The sequence below is a fragment of the Atheta coriaria genome, unplaced genomic scaffold, assembly GCF_025399875.1.
Source record: "Atheta coriaria isolate IRGN ID8LTWV9N9 unplaced genomic scaffold, Caltech_Dcor_3.1 hic_scaffold_3_pilon, whole genome shotgun sequence".
Classification (NCBI taxonomy): Eukaryota; Metazoa; Arthropoda; class Insecta; order Coleoptera; family Staphylinidae; genus Dalotia; species Dalotia coriaria.
In genome coordinates, this window is record NW_027045445.1 from 979,868 (window position 1) to 1,003,001 (window position 23,134).

General features: G+C 38.9%; 1 protein-coding gene across 2 annotated transcripts in view; it reads left to right on the forward strand.

The window, feature by feature from the left end:
• ed (hemicentin protein echinoid) overlaps positions 1–23,011 on the forward strand; it is a 50,778-nt gene extending 27,767 nt beyond the window's left edge. The window contains exons 2-9 of one of the 2 annotated variants that reach the window (XM_065299973.1): positions 9,636–9,816; positions 11,914–12,188; positions 16,203–16,385; positions 17,622–18,776; positions 18,844–19,836; positions 19,909–20,286; positions 20,349–20,699; positions 20,767–23,011. In XM_065299973.1, coding sequence (XP_065156045.1) covers positions 9,636–9,816; positions 11,914–12,188; positions 16,203–16,385; positions 17,622–18,776; positions 18,844–19,836; positions 19,909–20,286; positions 20,349–20,699; positions 20,767–20,936 — 3,686 coding nt within the window. In that variant the 3' untranslated portion in view covers positions 20,937–23,011. The remainder of the gene's footprint in view (positions 1–9,635; positions 9,817–11,913; positions 12,189–16,202; positions 16,386–17,621; positions 18,777–18,843; positions 19,837–19,908; positions 20,287–20,348; positions 20,700–20,766) is intronic. The other variant, XM_065299974.1, reaches the window with a different exon arrangement.
• The last annotated feature ends 123 nt before the right edge of the window (positions 23,012–23,134 follow it).

The following is a 23,134-nucleotide window of genomic DNA, read 5'->3' on the forward strand; positions in this document are numbered from 1 at the left end:
CTCAAACTTTGCCCACAAAAATTTACCGCAAAACGGAAAAACGGAGAATAATATATGTTTCATATTTTTAATATTGCTAATATGGTTATATCTTACATCTAATCAAGAATCACATTGGAAGTAACAACATAAAAGCCGGTCGTAAAAATGACTGAGCGACGGAATATTCGATCGACGTCGACGATAAAAGACGTTTAGGATAATTAAAAGTTTTTATTGCTGCGTTGTCTCTTCTAGTGGTAGAGACCTTTGTTGGCATCGGATCAGGTACATATACTTGCTGGAAAAGTTTCTATTCAAACTTCAACTCCATATCTGTTGTGGGATCTTTCGTAGAGTTTGACATCTTGGGATGCTGGACAATCTTGACCTGGGCTTAAATATGTTTAGAATTTTTCTTTATTTTGTAAAAAGAAGAACGCAGGTAGTCTGAAAATCCAATTCTTTGAATTTCTGGTAATGTGAAGCTTTCGTATGAAACGTAAATTCGTTCATACGCGTGGATTTCGGTGTATTATTCGATATTGAATACTACCGACTGGCAGAAAAAAAATTATTATGATAAGATGCAAAAATGTGATGAAGACGACGAGATGAGACGCAACAGCATCCGCCATGACACACAACGACGGCGGGAAATGGAAGTCGATATCCCGTCGTCGTCGTCATCGTCGTCGGGTGTGCCGCGCCTTCGCTTAGCTTCGAATGTAATTCCATCTGTTCGAATACGAATACGCGCACTCGAATATGGAGAATTCCACGGAAAAAAACTCTGCATACATCGCGCCGGAATGAAAAAACGAGAGGATGACGTTATGTGGATGTGGGGATATATTCATGCCATATCGAAATATGAAAATTCAGTATAATAAAGAAGAAAAACACGCAGGAGCGTAAAAAAAAACGCGCGGAATGGAAAAATGGAAAGCATTGGAAGACGTAATGTAAACCTCGATAAGATAACGCTAAGGAGCTAAAGCAGCTAGGAATTCAGTGGGAAGTCAAGAGGAGTCAAGATGGTTGAGGGTGGAAGACGTCGTAAAAATAAAAGCAGCCGCGTACACGGCACACCGCAGGAAGTCGCGGAGGTGATGTTTGGAATAATAATCGAGCACGGCGTCGATTTCAATAAAATATGTCCCACATCTCTATCTCCATCGACACCCCCTGGTACCAACCAAGACCATCGGAAACCTTTGAAGCATGCCAAACAGCAGCGACATCAGATACATTCGAAAAAAGAAAGTCACAGCTGATGTTCGGGAGTTCGCATGTTAATGGCGGACATATAAAAATAAACGAGTCCGCCATCTTGTGGGAACATCAAAAAGTAATCACAGCAGTGCCAATGTGTTTCTAAAGCGGGCAAAAATAAAGTTTTGACTTGGGAAAACAAAACAAACTGTAGAGAGTCGAGAAGTCAAACAAAATGGCGCTTGCTGGTGCACTCTGTGCACACACATCCTACACATGCAAGTGCAAATGCAAGTGCGACTGTTGCGTTTGTTTACACGTGCATGTTTACTTTAAACATCACGAACTCAAAAGGCGAACGCTCCATCGTGGTTTTTAGGAAGTTCCCGAGCGTTGTAACCCGATGATGCTTTACGATCGCCGAGGGAAACACACAATGCACACACAAAAACGACGCCGTCGTAGGAGAAGAACAAACAGTGAGAAACGTGAGCGTAGGTTTTGCTCGCTGTTAGTTTCTTGGAAAACGAAGAAAACGAAAAAGCTGCAAGACGTTGACTTAACTTGAGTCACATTGCAAAAACTACATAAAAAATAATATCTTAGTCAACATTTGAGTCATTATGACTTAGTTTAGTTTTTAATGCGGTTTAAGTGGTTATAACTTAAGTCCAGACGTCACTACAGAATTAAATCTTTTTTGCGATTTGTTCCAGCACATTCCATACGCTGCTGGAACTAATACGGAATTATTTACTCTCCGATGACTTAAGCCAACTCCTAAGTCACTAAAACAATAACAGAAAAAAGGGCTTACACTAGGTTTCCGCTTGATTTCTCTTTCGAGCTCACACAAAATAATATAAAATAATGCCCATGCGTTTTTACTTTCGAGTCAAACCTGACTTAAGTGTCCAGCCAGGCGGTTGTGTCGCGTGATTAGTGCGGTTTTTACCCGACGCAATCATCTCGCACTTTTTTGGTTGCCTACAATCTCCCAGCGCCAACATGCCGTCATTATCTTTATAAGACTTTTTCATTGCGGTGCGGCCATTTTGAAAAAGTGTAATCTCATGGCGCGACATTAAAATAACCAATAAGATAATAGCCGTTGGTCGGGTATTATTTGTGCATTTGTCGTTTCCCGGAGTTTTTCGCTGCAATTGTAATGAGCAGAAAAAGCGAGTAAACAAGCGATAAACCCGTTTCATGGCGTCGTGCTGAAGAAACAAAACACTACAACGTCACAGTATAAAACGAATTGCAGCCGTATTGCTGCAATGAAATGTAAAATGTAAGCGGCGAGTTGCTAATAAACTCGTGGGTTAATTCTTGTTGACGATCTAGTCTAACGGACGGTTGCCATCTTGGCGTGTCATCTCAAGCAGACGTCAAAAAAAAGGATTTTAAAACCGTGGTCATAAATATATAGGAAGGACAGATTGTCATCGCTGTAAAAATATCCAGAAAAACATCATGGTGGAAAAGCAAGGAATGAAGGAAAAAGAAGACCTTCATTAAAATGAGAAATATTTTCCTTTATTACACAACACAGGCTACAAACTATGTTCTTTGGGATTATTTGGCATCTTTTTATTTTCTTTTTCCTTTTGGTAGAGCGAAGTTTAAATCATCTTAAAAAGGCAACAAAGTAATTAAAAATTAAAAATCGGAAGCCGACCGCGTGCGGGCAATAAATCTCGAGACGCAAACGGAAACCTCACCAAAACCGCGGAAAAGGAGCAAATGAAGGTGGGAGGAGGCATTGTATGGACTTCGAGGGTCGTAAATTTTCTGCGGCCGCCATAAAATTCATAAGAATCGTACGTACAACAAAAGGAAAAGAGAGACTCTTCGATTTTTCTCATGTTTTACAAGTGAGCAAAAAGTAATAACCAACAGACAAGGCGATTGTTATTATAAAGTTTGCTGACTTGAGTTAAGTCAGCTTGTGTCTCTTTAACTCTCTGGCCTTCTGTACGACTTCACTGCTTGCATGAAGAAGTGAGGTAAGACGAAGGAGCGTGGTCGAGGTGTGCGTCTGTTGACCTGACCCTGATGGCGCAGCACGGCGAGTCCAATCGACTTAAGTCTAGCGCAGTGTTGCCAAGTCACCGCCAAGAGTTGCGGCGCAAACAGAAAGGAAAGGAAAACCAAGAAACCACACGCGGGCACAGCTTCAACATGCCGTTCGCAAACAGACGCCACGTGAACACAACAGATGTAAACCAGATGCATTTCAAAGCGATGCAAATTCAATTTCCAGCCTCAACTGGAGTAGATGTAAGTGGAGCGAAATTCAAATCAATTCGTGATGCTTAATATTACTTAAGTCAAATGAGAAAAAAATATTAAAAACGATCACAAGTGACTTAAAAATATTCTTTGATTAATGAGCGCATGATTTTTAAAATTAGACTTTTCAGTCACTTGACTTAAGTCACCTTGTATGCACAGCTGAAAGCTATGCTAATGAAACTTGATACAAGTTGTGTTTTTTGGGTCCATCTCATTAAATTTCGGGCCCGGTGCACTGCTTCGAAATTTATTTTTTACGATACGAAAATCAACGCATGTGCAACGGTGAGTCGCATGATGGTGATGATGATGATGATGATGATACGGAGGCAGGTGTGCGGTAAGATAATCTCCGTCGTCATCTTACCTCTACCCATCTCTCACTCACACCAATCGAGGTATCATTTTTCTATCATACACTCAGTCTTATGCCGAAGTTTGTGAGTTTACTTAACTTAAGGCTAAAGTAAACCAACATGGGCATGGTAGAAGATAGGAGCAGTTGGCTTTGACCTCGAACGCACATACCGGCGAGAGTGGGATGGAAGATTGTCAGGAAAAAAAGGGAGCCGTGGTCATTGTGGCAACATTGGAAACTGGTTTCCTGCCTGACGGCAAACACAACCATATGAGTGTGTTGTGTGTGGCGAAGAAAAGAAAACTTGGAGTGGTTCCAAGAGGAAAAAAAATAAATCCATGGAAGGTGGTGTGGTGCGGTGGTCAACCAAGAAACCGGTTCCAATGCATTGTGCATTGGATACCCGTTTAAAAAAGTACTATACCAAGTGTAGCAATAAATTCATCATAAAATATTTATTATTGAAGGAATTTTAGCGTTTTGTGAGGACACTGTATGAATTTAAAAGGAGGTTTACGACCAAACAAGATTTTTACCTTTCTTGGTCTTTGTTGGCGTTCTCGGAGCCGAAGAGTTTTAGCTCGCGCCAAAAACAATGACTTGTTGCTCGTTGACCACAGCAGTGCGGAGGTAGAGTCGAGTGGTCGAACACCAACGGTTCGTCGACATTTTGCCGGCGCACCGCGGCTGCCGCCATGATCGAGCGTTCAAGTCGCTCGTGCGCGCGCGCGCTCGCGCTTATTGCTTACTTAAGTCAACTTAAGCCGCAACTCGCGCCCGATCGACCGCTTACTTATTTCTAACGATTGCGAAACGGACGCCTAGTTGTTTCACAGCTACCTATCTAACTCACTAACTCAAAACGCACGACTCTTAAGTTAACTTAAGCTGAGTTAAGTAGGAATACGAAGACAATTGAATGCAACGAATTAACAAAGAGAGAAACGGTTTACCCTGAGACAAAGGAACAATTAAACAACATAAATAATAAATTAATGATTAATGAAGCATCGCGTCGATAAAAGTTGACGTTGATGATGAGTTGTGTTTCGGAACTGAAGGCGATTAACTTTTTAACAGGAAACGATGCGGCGAGAGAAAGAAATCGTCGTTCGTCGATAAATCGAAACTGGAAGTAATAAATCGATGAAATCACGTTGTTTGTGGCGCGCGATCCAGTTCGTGCGCGCGGTCAGCTCCGCACACGCCGGACAATCATCGTTGCGGTCGACTGGATTTAATAATGATGGCTGCGCTATAAATACAAATCGCAACACATAAACACACCTACACAAATATACAATTGGATAACACTGTGTTAAATATATAAATCGAACGGTATAATTATTTTTCTTATAGCACACGCCTTCGTTTAATTTTTGATGTGAACGCGGGGGTTCAGTGTTGCATGACAGATAATTTCTGGAAAATATTAATAATAACCATTAGCGCTGGTAGATGATTTTGACTGTTTATTGGCGAATATTGTTCGACAAAACGCAATAAAATTAAAAGTATGATTGATTGACAATCATCCATACCCGATTTGCGCATTAAAATTAGGATTAATGACAGGTTGGAATAGTCAACCCTCTCTCGAACCCTCGCGGCGGTATTTTCCACGAAATAAAATAAATTAAATGCGTGAAATGAATTGAACGCTCAAAACGACTTTTTACGTACGTATACGTATGGCAATTTATATATTTTATATTTATATTTATATATCAATTGTGGGATGACGATAATATTCCGGTGCGTGGAATTTAGGGATTTTTCGATTTGCGATTGATGGATGAATAATTAGCTTCGATTTAAGCGCTTAACAAAAAAATTGCGTTCGCGTGGCGGCGGAAATGCGCATGTCAATCAAAACAACTCCGAAAATATTTTGCTATTAATCTGATTTTATCGATAAAACAATATTTATTATATTTATCTAATGGTTTACAAAAATATAACTAGTTATTATATATATAGGTATTACGCAACCAAATTTACACTTTACACTACATAGGTAATATTACGATTGTTCTAGTTTATTAATTAGTTGTGTGGGCAGTGGAAAAGGGTAGCAAGTGGAAAACCACAATTTTGCAAATTTACAACGTTGCTATATCCTCCGGGATGCAGCTACACACCACGAGCAAATCGAAAATAAGATGGCTTAACTTTGCCGACGCTCGGGGGCAGCTGTGCTGCATTCAATACATTCGGGGTCCGGGAACGGCTGTAATGCGGCCTAAGTGAAAACCAACATCATGGAAAATCGTGGCTGACTGCCGTGAATTCGTGCATTTATGCAATTCAAATAGATAACAGTAGGAATAGTTTGCGTATTCGAAATACAACAACCACCCGAGTTGGCTACACTATTTGAATATAACCCAAGGGTTGACACAGGAATTGTTGATTTTCCATACGAGTAGAAAATTAATAATAGTTGAGAAATACGTGATGTTTTGAATAATTTAGAGGAATAGATTAATATTAGTTATTCTTTTGTCGATTGAATTAAGTTAAGTGCCAATTATAGTATCGCCATCGTTGCTTATTCAATAATAACACTCTCTACGTGTTTAGGAGTACTGTTTATACCACTCTATTGTGTTTCAATTTATTATTCCATTATTCGACATTAGCTTTGTTTGTTTTCGTCGATATTCGGTCACTCTGCTCACTTTACTTGATTATTGTTTATATTGTCTATTGCGAGCTTATTATTCTCTTTGACTTTGATACTCTTGGTACTTTTAGTGTTTGCCGGTCAAAAGAAGCGCTCTTTGTTTGTTCAATCATCTTGTTAACGCTCTGTGAAAAAAATAGCCATTGTGTGCGTTCACAGTTCATCATTCGCTGTAAAATGTTTTACATTTAGAGTTAAAACACCCAAGAAGTCGAACAATGCACCTCCATAGGCACTCTTGTCTTGCATAGAAAATCCACTTCCTTTTTGGGTATAACTGAAGAATATAAAAATAAAAGGTAGATGCTGGTTGAATGAAATGCATAACATAATATCAAAATTAAATTTCGTAGAAGAAAAGACTGAAACACTAGTCAGCCATGATGAACATAGGCGAGGCATAAGGGTGATGAGATTATAATAGCTATTGTTTTTGAGATCCCAGCCATTATAATCTTCAACAGAAAAAAAGTAAATAAATAAATTATTAAAATGTTTCACCTAAAGAAGTTTGTAAAGTGCATCTCGGAACGCAACCGAGTCGACCACAGAATCGAAACGTAATGGCTTCTTAAATTATTCCAGGCGTACACTAAAGTACCCTAATGTTTCCAATTCCACCATGTTGAATATTTAGAGCATTTTGCGCTATTCGCCAACATTACATAACGATGATGATAATAAATGCAACAATAGTTAGTGCTATCGCTATCAGCGGCAGCGAGAACATTAGCAACATTATTTAAAAAGTAAATAAAATAAAACACGTACGGCTATTAAGTGAATATACTTGTTGTCTGTAGTGGGGTTATGTTGCGCTCGCTATCTGTAGCCGTAGGAAAGTAAAAATTCAATATTCAAAGACACGTAGCATGTTCTTGCGCGTGTTGCATATTCAATTGTTTAACAAAATGAATATCGCACGCACGATGCACTGCACGTGCACGTATGCACTATGCAACCCAACGCGCACGCCGCGCATATTAAAAACATTACGAGCGCGCGCATTTCCATGTTACGACACCTTTGGAACGTGTTACGAAACGAAAACAATTGACTACACACAGATGATAAACATATAAGTAAACTGAGTTTATTATTTTGTTATTTCCAACTGTTTACAGCTACTTTTTCTATGATTATGCGATAAAAAGTTGGGGTTAAATTGTATTTGTTGTGGAAATCGATGTTTCATGTTTCAATCACTGCAATGAAACGTTGTAATCAAACTAAACAGTTGGCGGACACTTCGCCACTTTACCAACTTCCACATCATCCGGTTGGAAGTCGATTGAGTGGCGCGTAATTTATTCATGTGACACTTGCCCGCGATCGATTTGAGGTTGTGGGTTGAGCGCTATGCTTTTTTTATTCTGTTTCTGATTTTAGCTTCGTTAATAAATTATGCATTGCAAACATTTTTTTTGTATGTTTCGAGGTGATTTTCTTAACTAAACATGAACGAATCTAGTTTAGTGTTAAATTAGTTTGTGTTTTAATGATTTATTTTCCGTTTTGTTTCGCACACGGGTAAAAGTACGTGATTGTAGAAATTGTGCGGTTTGCTGCGGTTGAGCGCGTACGAGCGCACTTAGAAATGTTCGTTTGGGAAACATAAGCGAAGCGAACAAACAAAACGCGCGGCATTTATTTGTTTGCACATTCACACTCGCACGTTCGCATTGTCGCAACAAGGCGCAATCCGCAAGATTCGTATTGTTTGCTGGTATGCAACCAGTTGTGCTTGCGTGTATATGCGAGAGAGTGTGTTGTGTGGGTTGCATGCAGCACGGGCAATTGAGCCGCGCGCGAATTTCATGCTTGAGGGCGCACGCAAGCGGGCGCATTTTTACTCCTTTTGTTTCAAAAAAAGGATTGCCTCTGCTTCTACGGGTAAGGATTTTAAACCGGAAAAGAGAAAAAAACCACCCGAAAACATAACACACACGCTTTGATCTGGTTTTTCGAAATTTTTGTAATACTTTTGCGGTGGTGTAGAAAAACGCATAGTATGCAACCCAATATGCGATTGTGAGTGTGAATGTGGGTTGCATACATGCGCATTTTAATTACCTTTTCAGCGTTTACTTGATCAAAGTGCCCATATAGACTTACACTCACAGTAGGAAAAAAAATTTAGTTTATACTCCGGGGAAATCGTAAGTTTTGTAAATTGTGCAAATCTCGCACAGTAGGTACCCGAGGGATATAAACATTTTAAATGCGCATTAAAATGTCGCCGCGTTGCGTTTGGGACTAGATAAAAGGGAATTTGACAAGCTTGACAAGCTCGCGTTACACGGGTTTACATTCCCAAACGGCTCGCTCTCTTTACAGAGAAAAAAAAAACACGAACGCGCGCAGTAAAGGGATGAAAAAGCGTGCCGTAGAAAAAGGATACTGTGCGTGTGCGGTGTATGTCTGTGTGAGTGTCCACATGTTAGGGGATGAAACCGGGGATGTAAGAATTCCGTCACACGAGCGCAGGCCACGCTGAAAATTCATGAAATTCTCTTCTCGCGCTTCGACGACGCGAGAAATATGCAATTTTTCGGGTATTTCCACTTCACACGCGAGCGCCACCTACAATTTGCATTTTTATACGCTATTTTTAACAACAACAACAACGATAATAAAAACAAACGTAGACATAAACGTCTAAACTATCAGTTACCAGATGGCCCTTGTTGTAATGTCTTTTATCAAGGTCGTAATGTAGTATTTCCGCTCCAATTGCAATTTTTGTTTGTGGTGCGCTTTTATTCTCGGTTAAATTCCACTTCGTGCGCGTCGAACTCGATCACGATCCACGATTATCGGCCATTACGGTTTCGATTTCGATTTCTTGCGTTTTTTATTCTTACGTTCCGCTTCTTTGATTTCGATAAATCGTTAAATTTCATTCGGGGCCGATTTCGATCAGCGGCACAAGTCGGTAATCCGTAACTCGTGCTCCATTTTATTTTTTTCTGTACTTCTTTCGTGTTTGTTTATCGCGACGATCACGTGCTACCAATTTTTAACTTCATGAAACAATTCAATCGGAAAAAAAGTTTTGATTGTTTACTTATGCATTGTGTTTTTTTCTTGTGGTTATAGGTGCTACATTGACGACAGCGGAAGACATTAAGGACACACGTGAGGGGGAGGATGTGACGCTCGAGTGCCGCTTCCCGCCGCAGACGTCGCGCGGGTCGCCTACTTATTATTGGTCGAGGCACAACAAACAAAATCATGATAATGTCGCGATTGCAGATACTCCACTGGATCCTAATTACAAGTAAGTTTAATTTTTTTTTTTTCATATTTTTATTTGAAAATTGCGTTTATTTTAATTACGTTAAGACGTACCTTTTACGAAAACGTAAGTTTTGTGTCTTTCTGAATGTTTAAATTGAGTTCTGGCTTGTTTAACATATCAAAACATCTTGCTTTAGATGAAAATGTAAATACGGCATTTAGTTTTAATTCAGGGCGCTAATTATTGCCGCGCACAGCTAAGAAATGCATAGGTTTTGCGTCGTCCTCCGGAATCATCGAGGCGTTCATTCGTTCGCCGCCACACACACATACGCAGTCACCGGGGATGGCGTTTTGCTTGCATTCGGTTTGCTTACGCTTTGGCCGCTCTGGTTCGGCAGTTCGGCACGTCGTTCGCAATTAGCGTAATTTCCATGCGCGCTCGAATTAATTGCCCTGTGCGCCAAGACGGTGGGAAGGACGGAAGGACGCGACACATACAGACACGCACACACAAAAGTGTACCTACATGACACACCGAATCGCCGAGCTGAGTTGATTTCTCACGGGTGTCGAGAAATTTAATTTATTTATGTATACAATGTGTTTAATTATTGAACAAAAATATATTTACGGATTATACTATAGGCAACCAAGTATACAATTACTTATTTTTAGTATGGGTTGTATTTTTGGTTGCATAAAATAATAAAAATAAATTTTAATGTTATGATGCGACTTTTCAAAGTCACCGGAAACGGATTTACGTTAATTGCATGATTTGAGCATGATTCATGACTCATGCGACCGTTTCACACCGTAATAGTTAACTAGCCTCGTTCGTGAGTGTATAAAACGTTAATTGCGTTCAAATGGTCATGAATGAGCCGAAAACAATGTGTTCATTCATGCAAACTTTCAAACATCACGACGATTCTCCCAAACTCGCGTAGCGCACGATTTTTGTTGTAATTTAATCAATTAATTTAAAATGATTAGTTTTTAATTTAATGAAAAATATTACCTCAAGGATTTGCGCCGTAATTTGTTTAGTAATTTACGTGTAATCGATCTATAATTAACTAATTATTTCCTTTGAGAAATAAAGAAATTACGTCTTGCAATTACATATTGCTTCGATTGCGAGTTTATTGCGCAACGGAATTATGAATTTATAGAAATGAAATAACAGGTAACAACGAATTTTTTACTGACGGAGAAGAGCTAATTAGTTACAATTGCTAATTACGTATTATGAATAATTTACTCGGTGTGTTTTTTTATGCTTTCTCTTTTTAATTTGTTTGTTGTAAACATTTGAGTTTAATGTTTAATTTGTCGTAGGTAATCGCGGTTTTGCCGCATGACTTTGTGCCTTTCGGTGCGGTGTCGCGTTGCGGGTTGCATACCTACCGCCGAGCACGATCAAAGGATTGCATAATTAAAATGTGCGACGCTAACCAAACATTCTAATTATGCACAAGCATAACATCTGCAACATTTGCATGTTGAGACGCCGGAAAAAAACACAAATTAATCAACGCACACTCGGTTTTTTTTTCTATATTTGCGTTAGTGTCATTTTAGATTTTTGTTGGGCGTCGTTTGTTAATAAATGCGATTTATGTCTTTCTCGACGAATAAAAGTCTTCGGGAGTTTTTTAAAAGTTTTCGGTATTGTTGGGTGTGGAAACAAACACACACATACAGAAAAACTTTTATTCGCTGTGGCTTCTCACGTCGTTTATTGTATAAATTGTATTTTGCGTTCGGCGGGTGGGAAACGTGAGAAAAATGCACAATGGCCGCCATTTCTGTTGGCGCTGCCGGATGCGCGTACAATGCTCACACGTGAGTGCATGAAATCTCATCTACCAAGTATTCTCGTTCTGTACATGTGTGTGTGTGTGTGTGTGTGTGTGGTTGGTTGCCGGCATAGGCGAGTACATAACTAACCCCGCATTGTTCTCGGCGATTCTTTACGACCGCCCAGGACTACTCGAACAATTAATTTCGAAAAGTGTGAAAGTTTCATAAATCTGCTGCATAAATGTCGTGTTCTCAAACAAAAAAAACCCAACGCACACATTAGTATTATTACAGGGGTGAAATATAATGAAATTTTGTTTTGTTTCAGATTAAATTATCATCCTGAAAAGGGAATCTACGATCTGCTGATTTCCAACACAAGTTACGATCGCGACAATGCGAAATTCGAGTGTAAAGTGAAAGCGGGTGGTTCAGGTGCAAATTTGCACGCGCAGGGTTACACCCTGACGGTTTTGACAGCGCCACATTCACCCCAAGTTACCCCCGGAACGATCGTCACCACCACCGAGGGCAAACGACAGGAATTGACCTGTTCCAGCGATGGCGGTTCACCGGATCCTATCGTCAGATGGTATCGTCAAGGTAAGAAACTTCAAAAATATAAATTAAATGCATTTATGTAAATTTGTGTTTATTTTCTCGCAAACATTTCACCTCGTGAGGAAATGAGGAATGATAAATAATCTTTTAGTTTTAAAGCTGTAAAAATGTCATCGGCACTTACACCGCGCGATGTTTTTCGACTTTTCATGCTTCATTTCGAGGTTATGGTGTTACCGCCCTCGCGAAAACACTACCTTTCTTCAATAACCTCACATTATTACACGCGAACGTTTAGCTTCGTTCGTAAAACGTCCGTAAACCGTGCTGAATTATTGAAAACTCGTTTTACCTCAGCTATGCGCCCTGCGTTTTAAGTTTTGTACATTTTTAAAACGCGGAAATTACACACAGCTTAACATATGCATTTTTAAAACGTTGATAGATGGCGTCAGCATAGTGCACAGCTATCAGTGCAAAAAAATCTAAATCTAAATCAGTATTGGCTTTTCGGTAGTAATCATAAATCATTCGTTTTTCGCAAAAGCTTTTGATCGGTTTCTGTTTTTGCGCTTTATGTATTTTGTGATTTTGTTGTTTTTGGTTGGAAACAAGTGAAAAATGTTGATTTTCAAAGCGCACGACGATTAAAACGCGTATAGGTTATGTGTATAAAGGCATCACAACAAATAAACGCGGGAAGTACGAGCGCACGAACATGAACCGGCCCAAAACTCGACGTTCGAGTATTTCGATGTTTGCATTGATTTTATTGACGTGCACAAACATCATCCCTATAGAAATTGCCCTCCAGGCTACATATTCTACGCAACTATACGTTGTATAACTGGTTGCCGGGTTTTGTATTCACGTTGATGCCATAATCATCGACATACGATATTATTTCTAGTCATGGTTGCTTGTTTACTCAATCAAAGAAATGCGTCGTAAATTACAAAAAGTGTGACTTTTTTTTCGAATTGGAAAAACGATCTAGGAAAAGGTTAACACGTAAACATTAACTCGAACGATTGTAGACCTACATAAAACGCTTTTCTACCCTCTTTACTACACACTCCGGCGATTAAGGTGTAACGTACGAATAAGGTCGTGAAATAAAATTTTAAACGAAAATTTCTCCTCCAGGCTATATGTCAGTAGATGTGTGTAGGAGGTACTCGTGACATAACCTAATCCCAGCAGTCATTTGCAAAAAGGTGTAATCAACTTTAGCACGGCGAAATTGAAAATTGACTCATTTTCTTCAGCGTACGCTTTCAATTTTCTTATCGGATAGTTTACATGTGATGCGCGTCAACCGGTGCACCGAGCGACGATCGATGCTAAAATGTAAAATTATTAATTTGTAATCGACGACGTCGACTGAAGCGGCGTGTAATTGCCTCTCGTTGCGCGCCGACGTTTTAAACAAAACCCCGCCGCCGACGACGACAAACTAATGAATTTGAATGCTCTGGCTTGGGCGAGAGTGAGTGAGCACGCGCCGTTTAATTAAAATTAATACGGATTGGTGAACGGGGACGTGGGACGGGGGGCAACTAGCAATCAACCGTGGTGGCCTGGAAGGACGAATCGATGAAATTAATAAAACTTTATCAATTTTCGTTTTTAATTTTAATTTTATTTACGTACCTACGATTGCGAAAACAATTACGCGCGCGCGGGGGGTGATCGTGCGCGAGCGCGCGAAATGTAAATTTTAATTAGACAATTGAATGTATTTCCCAATTTGCATAATTGAGTTATTATAATTAGTTCATTTGAGGTTAATTGGATTTTGACTTATTTTCGGTGAGCGTGCGGGGACGCTCGAGAAATTTAAAGTTGTAATTAATTCGCTATTATTATTAATTTCGGTTGAATTTACATGATGCTGCTTCACATTATTATTATTCACGTGATTCACTGACTCTAATTCAATGCATTAATTATCATATTACGAACTTGTTATGTACGTCTTTGACTGAGCAAAGAATATTTCATAAAGTAGCAAAAGTAAGGTTAGGAAATGGAATTTCGTAAAAATTTTAACGATTTTGGGGATTTTAGATCAAAATATTTTATTTTAAACACGCATATTAACTAATTACTGTTGCAATGTTTGTTTATTTAATCTATAATTAAAAAATAAATCGCAAAATATGTTGGTAAGCGCAAAACTCAACAACGCCTAGACCAATTTGGCCAATTCTTTTTTTAAAATGTTCGTTAAAGTCCAAGGATGGTTTTTACGGCGCGAAAAATTTGAATAATTGCCGGGAAAACCCTAAAGACAGCCCTTTTCTATAGAATAAAAGTTAGCATTGAGATTCAATCATAGTTATAGTTAAATAGTTGAATCCGAGATGGCGCGCTGAAGTGCATTATTAGCAATTCTTTGTATAATTAATTTCTTTAAAATAAAATAGCAAATCTTATTGATAGAATTGACACATACTATGTCTAGAATAAGAGTGTAAAAACAAATTACATTTTTATTAAACACTACTGGAAGTCACGGGCTAAAGTTTGTTTTTTAAATAAATTTTTCATTTTTTATATAAAATGCATATTTTTGCATTTTCGAAAAGAATTATTTATTTAATTCTCAGCACGAAGAAATATGATCATCTTTCAGGTATAGCGAGGGAATAATTGCGAAAATTGCATGCGAAGAAATCGAGAATGCAAAACGAAGACACACGCTGCATGAAATAATTAGCAGTTTCCCGTGTCCCGGCACATCGGCACAGCTCGCACGATATGTTTTGTTTCTGTTCGGCTCTGTGTCCTCATTATAACGTTATAAACGTGGAATAACATAATACTACGCCATTATGTACGCGGTCGTAAAACGTTAGAAAATTACCGACGCGCTTGTTACCAACATGGCCACCACTAATCGGACGCCATTTTAATTATATTTTTGATGCATAAAAAAAACTATTGCGTTTTGATTGAAAATTTTAACATTTAAAGCGACATTTAAAAAAATCTATGTAAAATATTCAGCTATAAAAATAAAAATTAACCCTCGCGTCAGTCATATGTTCGCTAGCCGGGATAGCCGTGAGCGATGAAAAAATGTCAACGCATGAGAATAATAAAAACGCAACAGTGCCGCAATAAAAATCTACAAAAAAAGAACGTTGTTGCTGTTGCGTATCTAGCGCTGTATAAAAATGCATAAAATGCATGAAACTAAATAAATATTGATTGAAACCATTTGCATATAGATGGATCGTTAGGGATTGTCGTTTGCGTCGCCATTTTGTGCGCTTGGCTGCGTCAATTTTTCGTACATGCGATTTTAGTCTTAAGCGTGTTATCGTCTTCTTCACCTGGCGGAAAGTAGTCGTTTTAGAAGCGAAAACACAGCGAAACTTATTAAATTTGAATTTCAAACGATTGCATCACAGAGTTTTAATAAGTTTACGAAGCCATTGTTTGCGTTTACAACGAAAATCACTCGGAAACTGCTTAAAATCAACGAAAACTAGTCGAAAAACTCGTAAGTGTAAAGTTAGCTTTAGTTGGCAGACTATGAACGTACGTCTGAGATTGTTTATGCATAATAAGTTGCCTATGCTGGCTTTTTGTGTATCCTGCGCACGTTTTATGCTTTTAATTAGCATAAACCACCAGTGCTTTTTTTGTGTGCGACTATAAACATTTGATATGCATGCATACATTAAATTTCCATGTTTGCGCTCGTTGCATCCGCACTTTTTGTTTGATGGCGCCATTTTTACCTCCACGCATTTAAAGAAACTATTTTCGCGCGCGCGGATATTTTTTCTTTTTTCGGTGCGATGACCCTCGGGGTTGTTCTACATATTCGCGCGGGGCACTAAATATGCAAATTTACGTATACAGTTTTTTACGGTTTCGCAAGTTGCACCCTGCGCTTCCGTGTTCTCCCAGCGCATACGGCGATAAATATTAATTTAAATGTTTGGTGTCATGGTAGGCAGCCAACATTACAATCATCAACGGTTATGTGCAAAGTTTGCGTACAGTTCAGGATGAATATTTATGTTTTTTTACTTGTTTCAGGATCAACTTATCCGTTGGAAGCCGCGTTAAAGAATGGTGGATCTAGGGACCATCCAACCACGGCGACGTTGTCCCTAACACCGTCGAAGGACGATGATAATGCTGAATTTCGATGCGAGGTGTGGAATCGCGCGATGCCTGACGGACAAAAACTGGAAACTGCTGTCACACTCAGCGTTAACTGTAAGTGTTATACTTTTTTATTATTTTTATTGCGCAATATGACGAACGTCTGAGACAGAGTGACATATGATTCTCAGTTATTAAATGGGGTAATTACACGAGCGGTATTTTCATTTGGAGCGTGTTTTAATAACACATTCCGGCCCAAAATCGAAATGCCATCAGTAATACGAAATTTATCGCCGCAGAACAACCGCATACAATGTGGTTCCACACTAGGTGCCACAATCTATTGTTTTTACACGCTAGGCCTCTTTTTCGATAAAACTAATTGTGATACGGGTCAGCGCTGGCGCCACCTGTCCGCATTCCCGTGCACGAATGCGTCGTGCTTGGCGATGATGGTTTTAATCAATTTTCGCCGAAATAAATTAAACGCCTCGCCGGAAAATGGGAAAATTTTGTTTTTGCGCTCGCGCGCGAATTTGTATTCGCCGCTGCGTTCGTTCAATTAATTCAATTATGAGCGCCGGCGGAGGCGTATCTAATGAAATTTGGAATTTTCGAAAATTCGTTTTCTACATTTCTAGGAAATACAACTTGACTTTTACGCGATTAAAACCAAAAAAATTATTACAATTTGTGTTATTGCACAAAGAGGCATCAAAGGCATTCACATTGATTGCAATGACGTACGTCTGAGATTAAGTAATTTTAACGCGCGAATGTAATAAACGCAATTTCCAACAATAAAATCGACTAATAACTGAATTTCTTGGCAGTTGAGGGAGTAAAATCCAATTTCGCGACGGTGCGCGGTTTCGCGACTCTCGAGCGGAGGTCGTTGGGTCGTTGAAACGATGCGCGCCGCCATTATGCCGTTAAAAGCGATGTTATTGCGATATTAGCGGTGGGAACAATGGCGGATTAAAACGAGCGGCGCATAAATGAAAGATGAAAGAACATCCCTCTGATACTGCCCTCATACTGCCGCCGGTGGTTATCCCTTTCGGTTAATTATTTACAGTTAGCTTTGCCTAGCCCTCGATTGGGTCAGAAATTAGCGCGGGTTGAATTTTTAGCTCTCTGCGGCCGGTGGAATTGATTCAATAAGCATGTTATTCGTGCCTGTGCTTCATCGGTTTATTGTTATTATGCGTGAATATTGCCTTCGATAAATAATTATTGTTATTACCAAGTCGAGCGAAAGTTTAATTAAATTTAGAATTTAATTATCAACCTGCAACAGTCAATTATATTCCTTTTTATTTTATTTTCTTCGTTTTATCAATTTAGATTTTCCAAGAGTAGAAGTAGGACCTGAAAACCCTCTTCGTGTTGAACGTGACTCAATGACAACATTGCAATGCACCGTGGATGCTAAACCAATGGTGACCACTGTTCGTTGGACCCGCAATGGCCGCCATATTAGCACTAAGACCAATCATGTTTTACATCGTGTAAGCATCCAAGATGCTGGTAACTACACATGCTCAGCTGATAACAATCTCGGAAAAGTTGGAGAGAAAGAAATTTCTCTTGATGTTCTTTATGCGCCAATTGTGGTTCTTGAGGCGAAGACCCGGGAAGCCGAGGAAGGTGAAGCTGTAACCATCAGATGCAACGTCACTGCTAACCCTGCTCCACTCACAATCGAATGGGTCAAAGATGGTAAACCTGATTTTAGACAAACTGGTGATACCCTTCGAATCAGTTCTGTGACAGCTGAACATTCTGGCACTTACATATGCAGAGCAGTTAATGTAATCACTCCTAGTGCTTTACCTCTGCGTAGAACAGAAAAAGTAGGCAATTCTTCAATTGCTTTACTGATTAGACACAAACCAGGCAAGGCGAGGATAACACCTGATAAACCTATTGCAACTGAAGGTTCCCCGGTGACTTTAACATGTACAGCTACACCTCCTGGTTGGCCAGCACCTCAATATAGATGGTTCCGCATGGGTAACGATAACCAACCTTTGGTGGTAGGCACCAGTACAAAATACATCATCTCCCAAGCACAGATCTCCAACGAAGGGATATATAATTGCCAGGCTACCAATGAACTAGGACCTGGAGAAGTGTCATCCATCAATTTGGAAGTCTACCAACCACCATCTTTCAAGATTAAGCTAAAACCACTTGAAACTAAGCGAGTGGGAGATTCTGATTTTTCGATTACATGTTCAGCTAAGGGTAAACCGAAACCAGTTGTAAAGTGGTTGAAAGACGATGATGAGTTGACCGCAGATGTTAACCTATTTGAAGTTAAGACGGAATTAACCGAGAGTAGTAATGGTGCAGTCAGTGTCCAGAGCACGTTAAGGTTCAAAGGAAAAGCGCGTCCTAATGGAAATGAGTTGTTACCAGCTGATCGTGGTGTTTACGCTTGTGTCTTTGAGAATGAAGTGAAAAAAGCGGAATCCAGTATGCATCTTCGTATTGAACGTAAGTTAATTATTATTTTTTTGTTATATAAAAACATGTTTTGAATATATTTTTTTGTTTTTCATAGATAAACCAATCATTTTACATCAATACAACAAAGTAGCCTATGACCTGCGTGAAACCGCCGAGGTTGTTTGTAAAATCCAAGCGTATCCCAAACCTGAATTCAAATGGTTCTACGGAGCAAACTCCTCCCCATTGTTGACTTCATCCGAGGGTCACTATGTCATTAATAATTCCGCCGATGATAACGATGTCTACACCTCAATTCTGCGGATATCCAACATCAAACATCAAGATTACGGCGAATACAACTGTCAGGTCATCAATAGTTTAGGCCGCATTGATGCCAAGATCCGCTTGCAAAAGAAGGGTGCCCCTGAGAAACCCACGCATGTGACCGCACTCCACATTGGACACAATTACGTAACCCTCAATTGGGAGCCGGGATTCAATGGCGGCATTGCCAATACGAAATATTTCGTCTCCTACAAAAAGGTACCCAGCAACGATAACATTGTGATCAAAGGATGTGGTCAGGTGACAAAGGCGGCCGATTGGTCCGAAGCCGATTGCAAGCAGAACGTCCCCTGCAATGTGTCGCATCTTGATCAACATCAGAACTACGTGTTCAAGGTGAAGGCATTGAATACGCAAGGTCAAAGCGACAACTCGGCGGAAATTGCTGTTACGACCAGAGTCGATAGAATCCCAATTCCGCAGAGAGTCGCATACGATTCCAGCTCGCACTCGTTGACGATTAACATCCCCATGAGTTGTTTACCCTTGATTGCGGTGGTTGAATCACTCACTCACGATTTGCCAATACCCGCATGGCAGCCGGTGGATACTTTGAACGTTGAAGTGTCGGGTGTTACACCAACTTATAAGGAAACCAATCTTGAGAAACTCATCGCACGCTTGCAACACAACAAAGGAATTGGAAGAAGTTTGGTTGATGAACCCATTGGAGTTAATGACGATTATGCATCCCGAGTGAGGGTCAAGTTTTGCCTCACAACGCATCATGAACATTGTGGGGATTATGTCGAAGCTGAACGTAAGTACTACTTAACTAATTATAATTTTAAAAAATTGAACATTCGTCTAAGATTATCTATTTTTACATTAGCAGGACATGCCTATATTAAAGAAGCTTCCGCATTAGCCACGCCTACACTGATTGCCATCGTAGTATCCTGTATCGTTTTTGTTCTGTTCGTTGGGCTTTTATTAATGTTCTGTCGCTGCAAACGAAACCAAACTAAAAAGACGCAAACTAAAGACTATGAAACGGACTCGGTGCGGCCTACAATTGTAACTGCTCAAAATCAAGCTCCACCTCCGTACTACCCTTCAACTGGGATGGAGAACAAAGCGCTGGAACACTCTCTGGATTTGGCGCTTGCTATGGAGGAACAAAAGAGTGTCTACGCCACACAAAACGGTTATGGCTATCATGTAGCTAATCCTGATATCCAACCAAGACCTAATATTAATAATGGTGATTGTAAGTTATTCATCTATATTGTATATGATTTATTTTATAATTTTTTCCTTCTTTATATTCAGGGCCGAATATGGGTTATCTTGAAAACAGCTACTCGAATTCGAATAATGGCGGTAGTGTCAACTCGCAAGATTCATTATGGCAGATGAAAATGGCGGCGGCTGCAAATAACTCTGTGAATCAAATGCCACAACATATGAATGTTGACAGACAGAATTCGTACGGTTATGATCCGATTGCGCATGGTGGTTACGGTGCAGTGGATGACTATGCTCCATATCCGCATATTACGACTCAGAGCCAACATGGCGACGATTACATGCGCAACAGTAACAATCCTTCCAGGCAGGACTATTGCAGTGATCCTTATGCAGCTGTCCATAAGCCAAAGAAACGTATTGAACAACATATAGGTATATTCATTGAATAATAATTTTGAAATGAATTTGGTTTTAATTTTTTGAATGTTTCTGTGCACAGATTCGCCATATCATGATGTGAGCGGCCTACCAGATCCCTTCATGGATCAGCAAATGGAGGACGAAAAACCACCGCAGCTAATGTCGCTCAACTACGAAGAGAGCCTGGAGAGCGGATATTCGACGCCGAATTCGCGAACGAGGCGCGTGATACGCGAGATTATCGTTTAAGAGCCGCCGTAGATATTAATTCGTAACATTTACGAACCCTACACGAACGAAGTACGAATGACACGAAACGAACGCGAATGTGATCGCGAATTTAATCGATGTGAGTGCTATTAATGTTAAATTACGAAAGAAACTGAACGACGCGATTAATTTATCTCTCTTCACGTGTACCTGAAGATTCAGTGCGTGCGTATGTGTTGATTTTAGCTTTTAACTTAAGCAAACAAACTTTCAAAGACTTTGAATAATTTTACGCACACACACACTCACACACAAACACGAAGTTTGCGAAGAGAAGAGAAGCAATTTTTAAATGTAACGTGATAAAAGTGATTCGTGACTTTTATTTGTTTTAGTTGTAATCTATGTAAGATTTTGCGTAGGTTACTTTCGCAGGAGGATGCCGCCATTTTTGTCAACATTGTGTCGTGAGTAAGTTAACAACACCCACACACACAAATACTCTTGAAAACGAAAAATATCAAATATCAATATTAGCGAATGTGATCGAAATATATTGCCGAAGCAATACATTAAAATAGTTTAAATTCTTTCTATAAATTTGATGTTTTGTTTTGTAATTTTCTGCTTTTCGTATTTTTATGACTGCACTGCCATTAGCACACGCACACTCTCGACAACGAATTTTCGCGTTTAATTTTAATTATTTTTAGAGTCGATTGCGTAATTTTAATGAAAATCGCGTTGTTGGATTAATTTTAAGTAGGCGTAATTTTTGATCTGTGCCAAAATGGTATTTTATTTATTGTATAACAAACTACGTTTTAGTTACAAATAATTTAATTAGATTTAAGAGAACCGATTGTGTTTGGAATGCAATGAAATGAAGGAATTGTCATAAAAATACGAAAAACACGTTAGATTCAACAAAACAAGATGCTACTGAATGCTAATTTACTGAAAACAAGAGAATAATGATCAAGTACGCTTGTTAATCTTTTGTTTTTCGTTCCAATTTGCTTGTTTGCAATTACGTGATCATTAACGAATCTAAATACGAAATCCATCCTGAGAAAGCTTAACGTTTTAAGACGATATCGACTGCCATTTTTATATTAATCTACCTAGGCATCAAACTACATCACACACAACAGAGACACATACATAAATAGCAAATTTATTAAATTTATTGATTGATCTCATGACAAAACTAAACAAAAAGCAATTTTAACAGAATAACAAATATTTACAAATGTTTTAAACAATTGACTATGAGAGAAAGACGGAGATAGAGAAAGAGAGAGATATAGTGGCTATATTTTGTTGATTTTCTTTTATTTACAATTTTAAAAGAATCTATTTTTTGCACGATGATGACGAATTGAATTGATTTGCTAACTAATTGATAATGAACGTAGGAACAAAGTAAAAATAAAAACAGAAACGTGTGTAATATATTTATATCCCTTCTGCGTAATGTATACTTTATAACTTTATCTACTTAATTAATATCGACTACTTAATTAACTCGTCGTTAAGAGCATACATAGAATATTTTTGTAAATATCGATGCGCCTCGTGTGTAATAACTGTATCATTTTTCTTTTAATTTAATTGTTGTGAGTTGTGAGCAACGTTTTTTATTTGTTGTCGAACCGCCATTTTGAATGCATGTGAGACGCGTGCACGATGATGAAAGACTGTGATTTGCTGCGAATGCGATTTTGTACTTAACTCTAAAACATTATGCTTAGATTCACACAGCAGTTTATTTTGGCAGCTGTCACAACTGTCAATTGTATTATTACGACGTGTTTCGATCGATATAAATAAGTATATAAATATATATAGATAGGTATATATTGAATCCTTGTGTTGTGTACATACTGAAAACGATATTTGTAAAATTTAAGTGATTAACGAATTACGATACTAAAAATGAGAAAAAACGGAACAGATATTAAATACATATAAAATGCATCTAAAGAAGATTTTAAGAGACAAATGAATATGATACGATATGATAAAAATATGATATGACATTGATGATACATATATCTATCGCAATTTTTATTGTATTTTTGATTTTTGTAAATAAATGTATGTTTATTAAATTTTGTCTCTTTCAGAATATTTGTAGTGATATGTGTGATGTGTTTCCCGCTTTGGCGGTTTTATTTTGCAGTTTTGTGTCGGTTTGCCGGATGATTGATGGCATCATTGATTGATTGACGTCC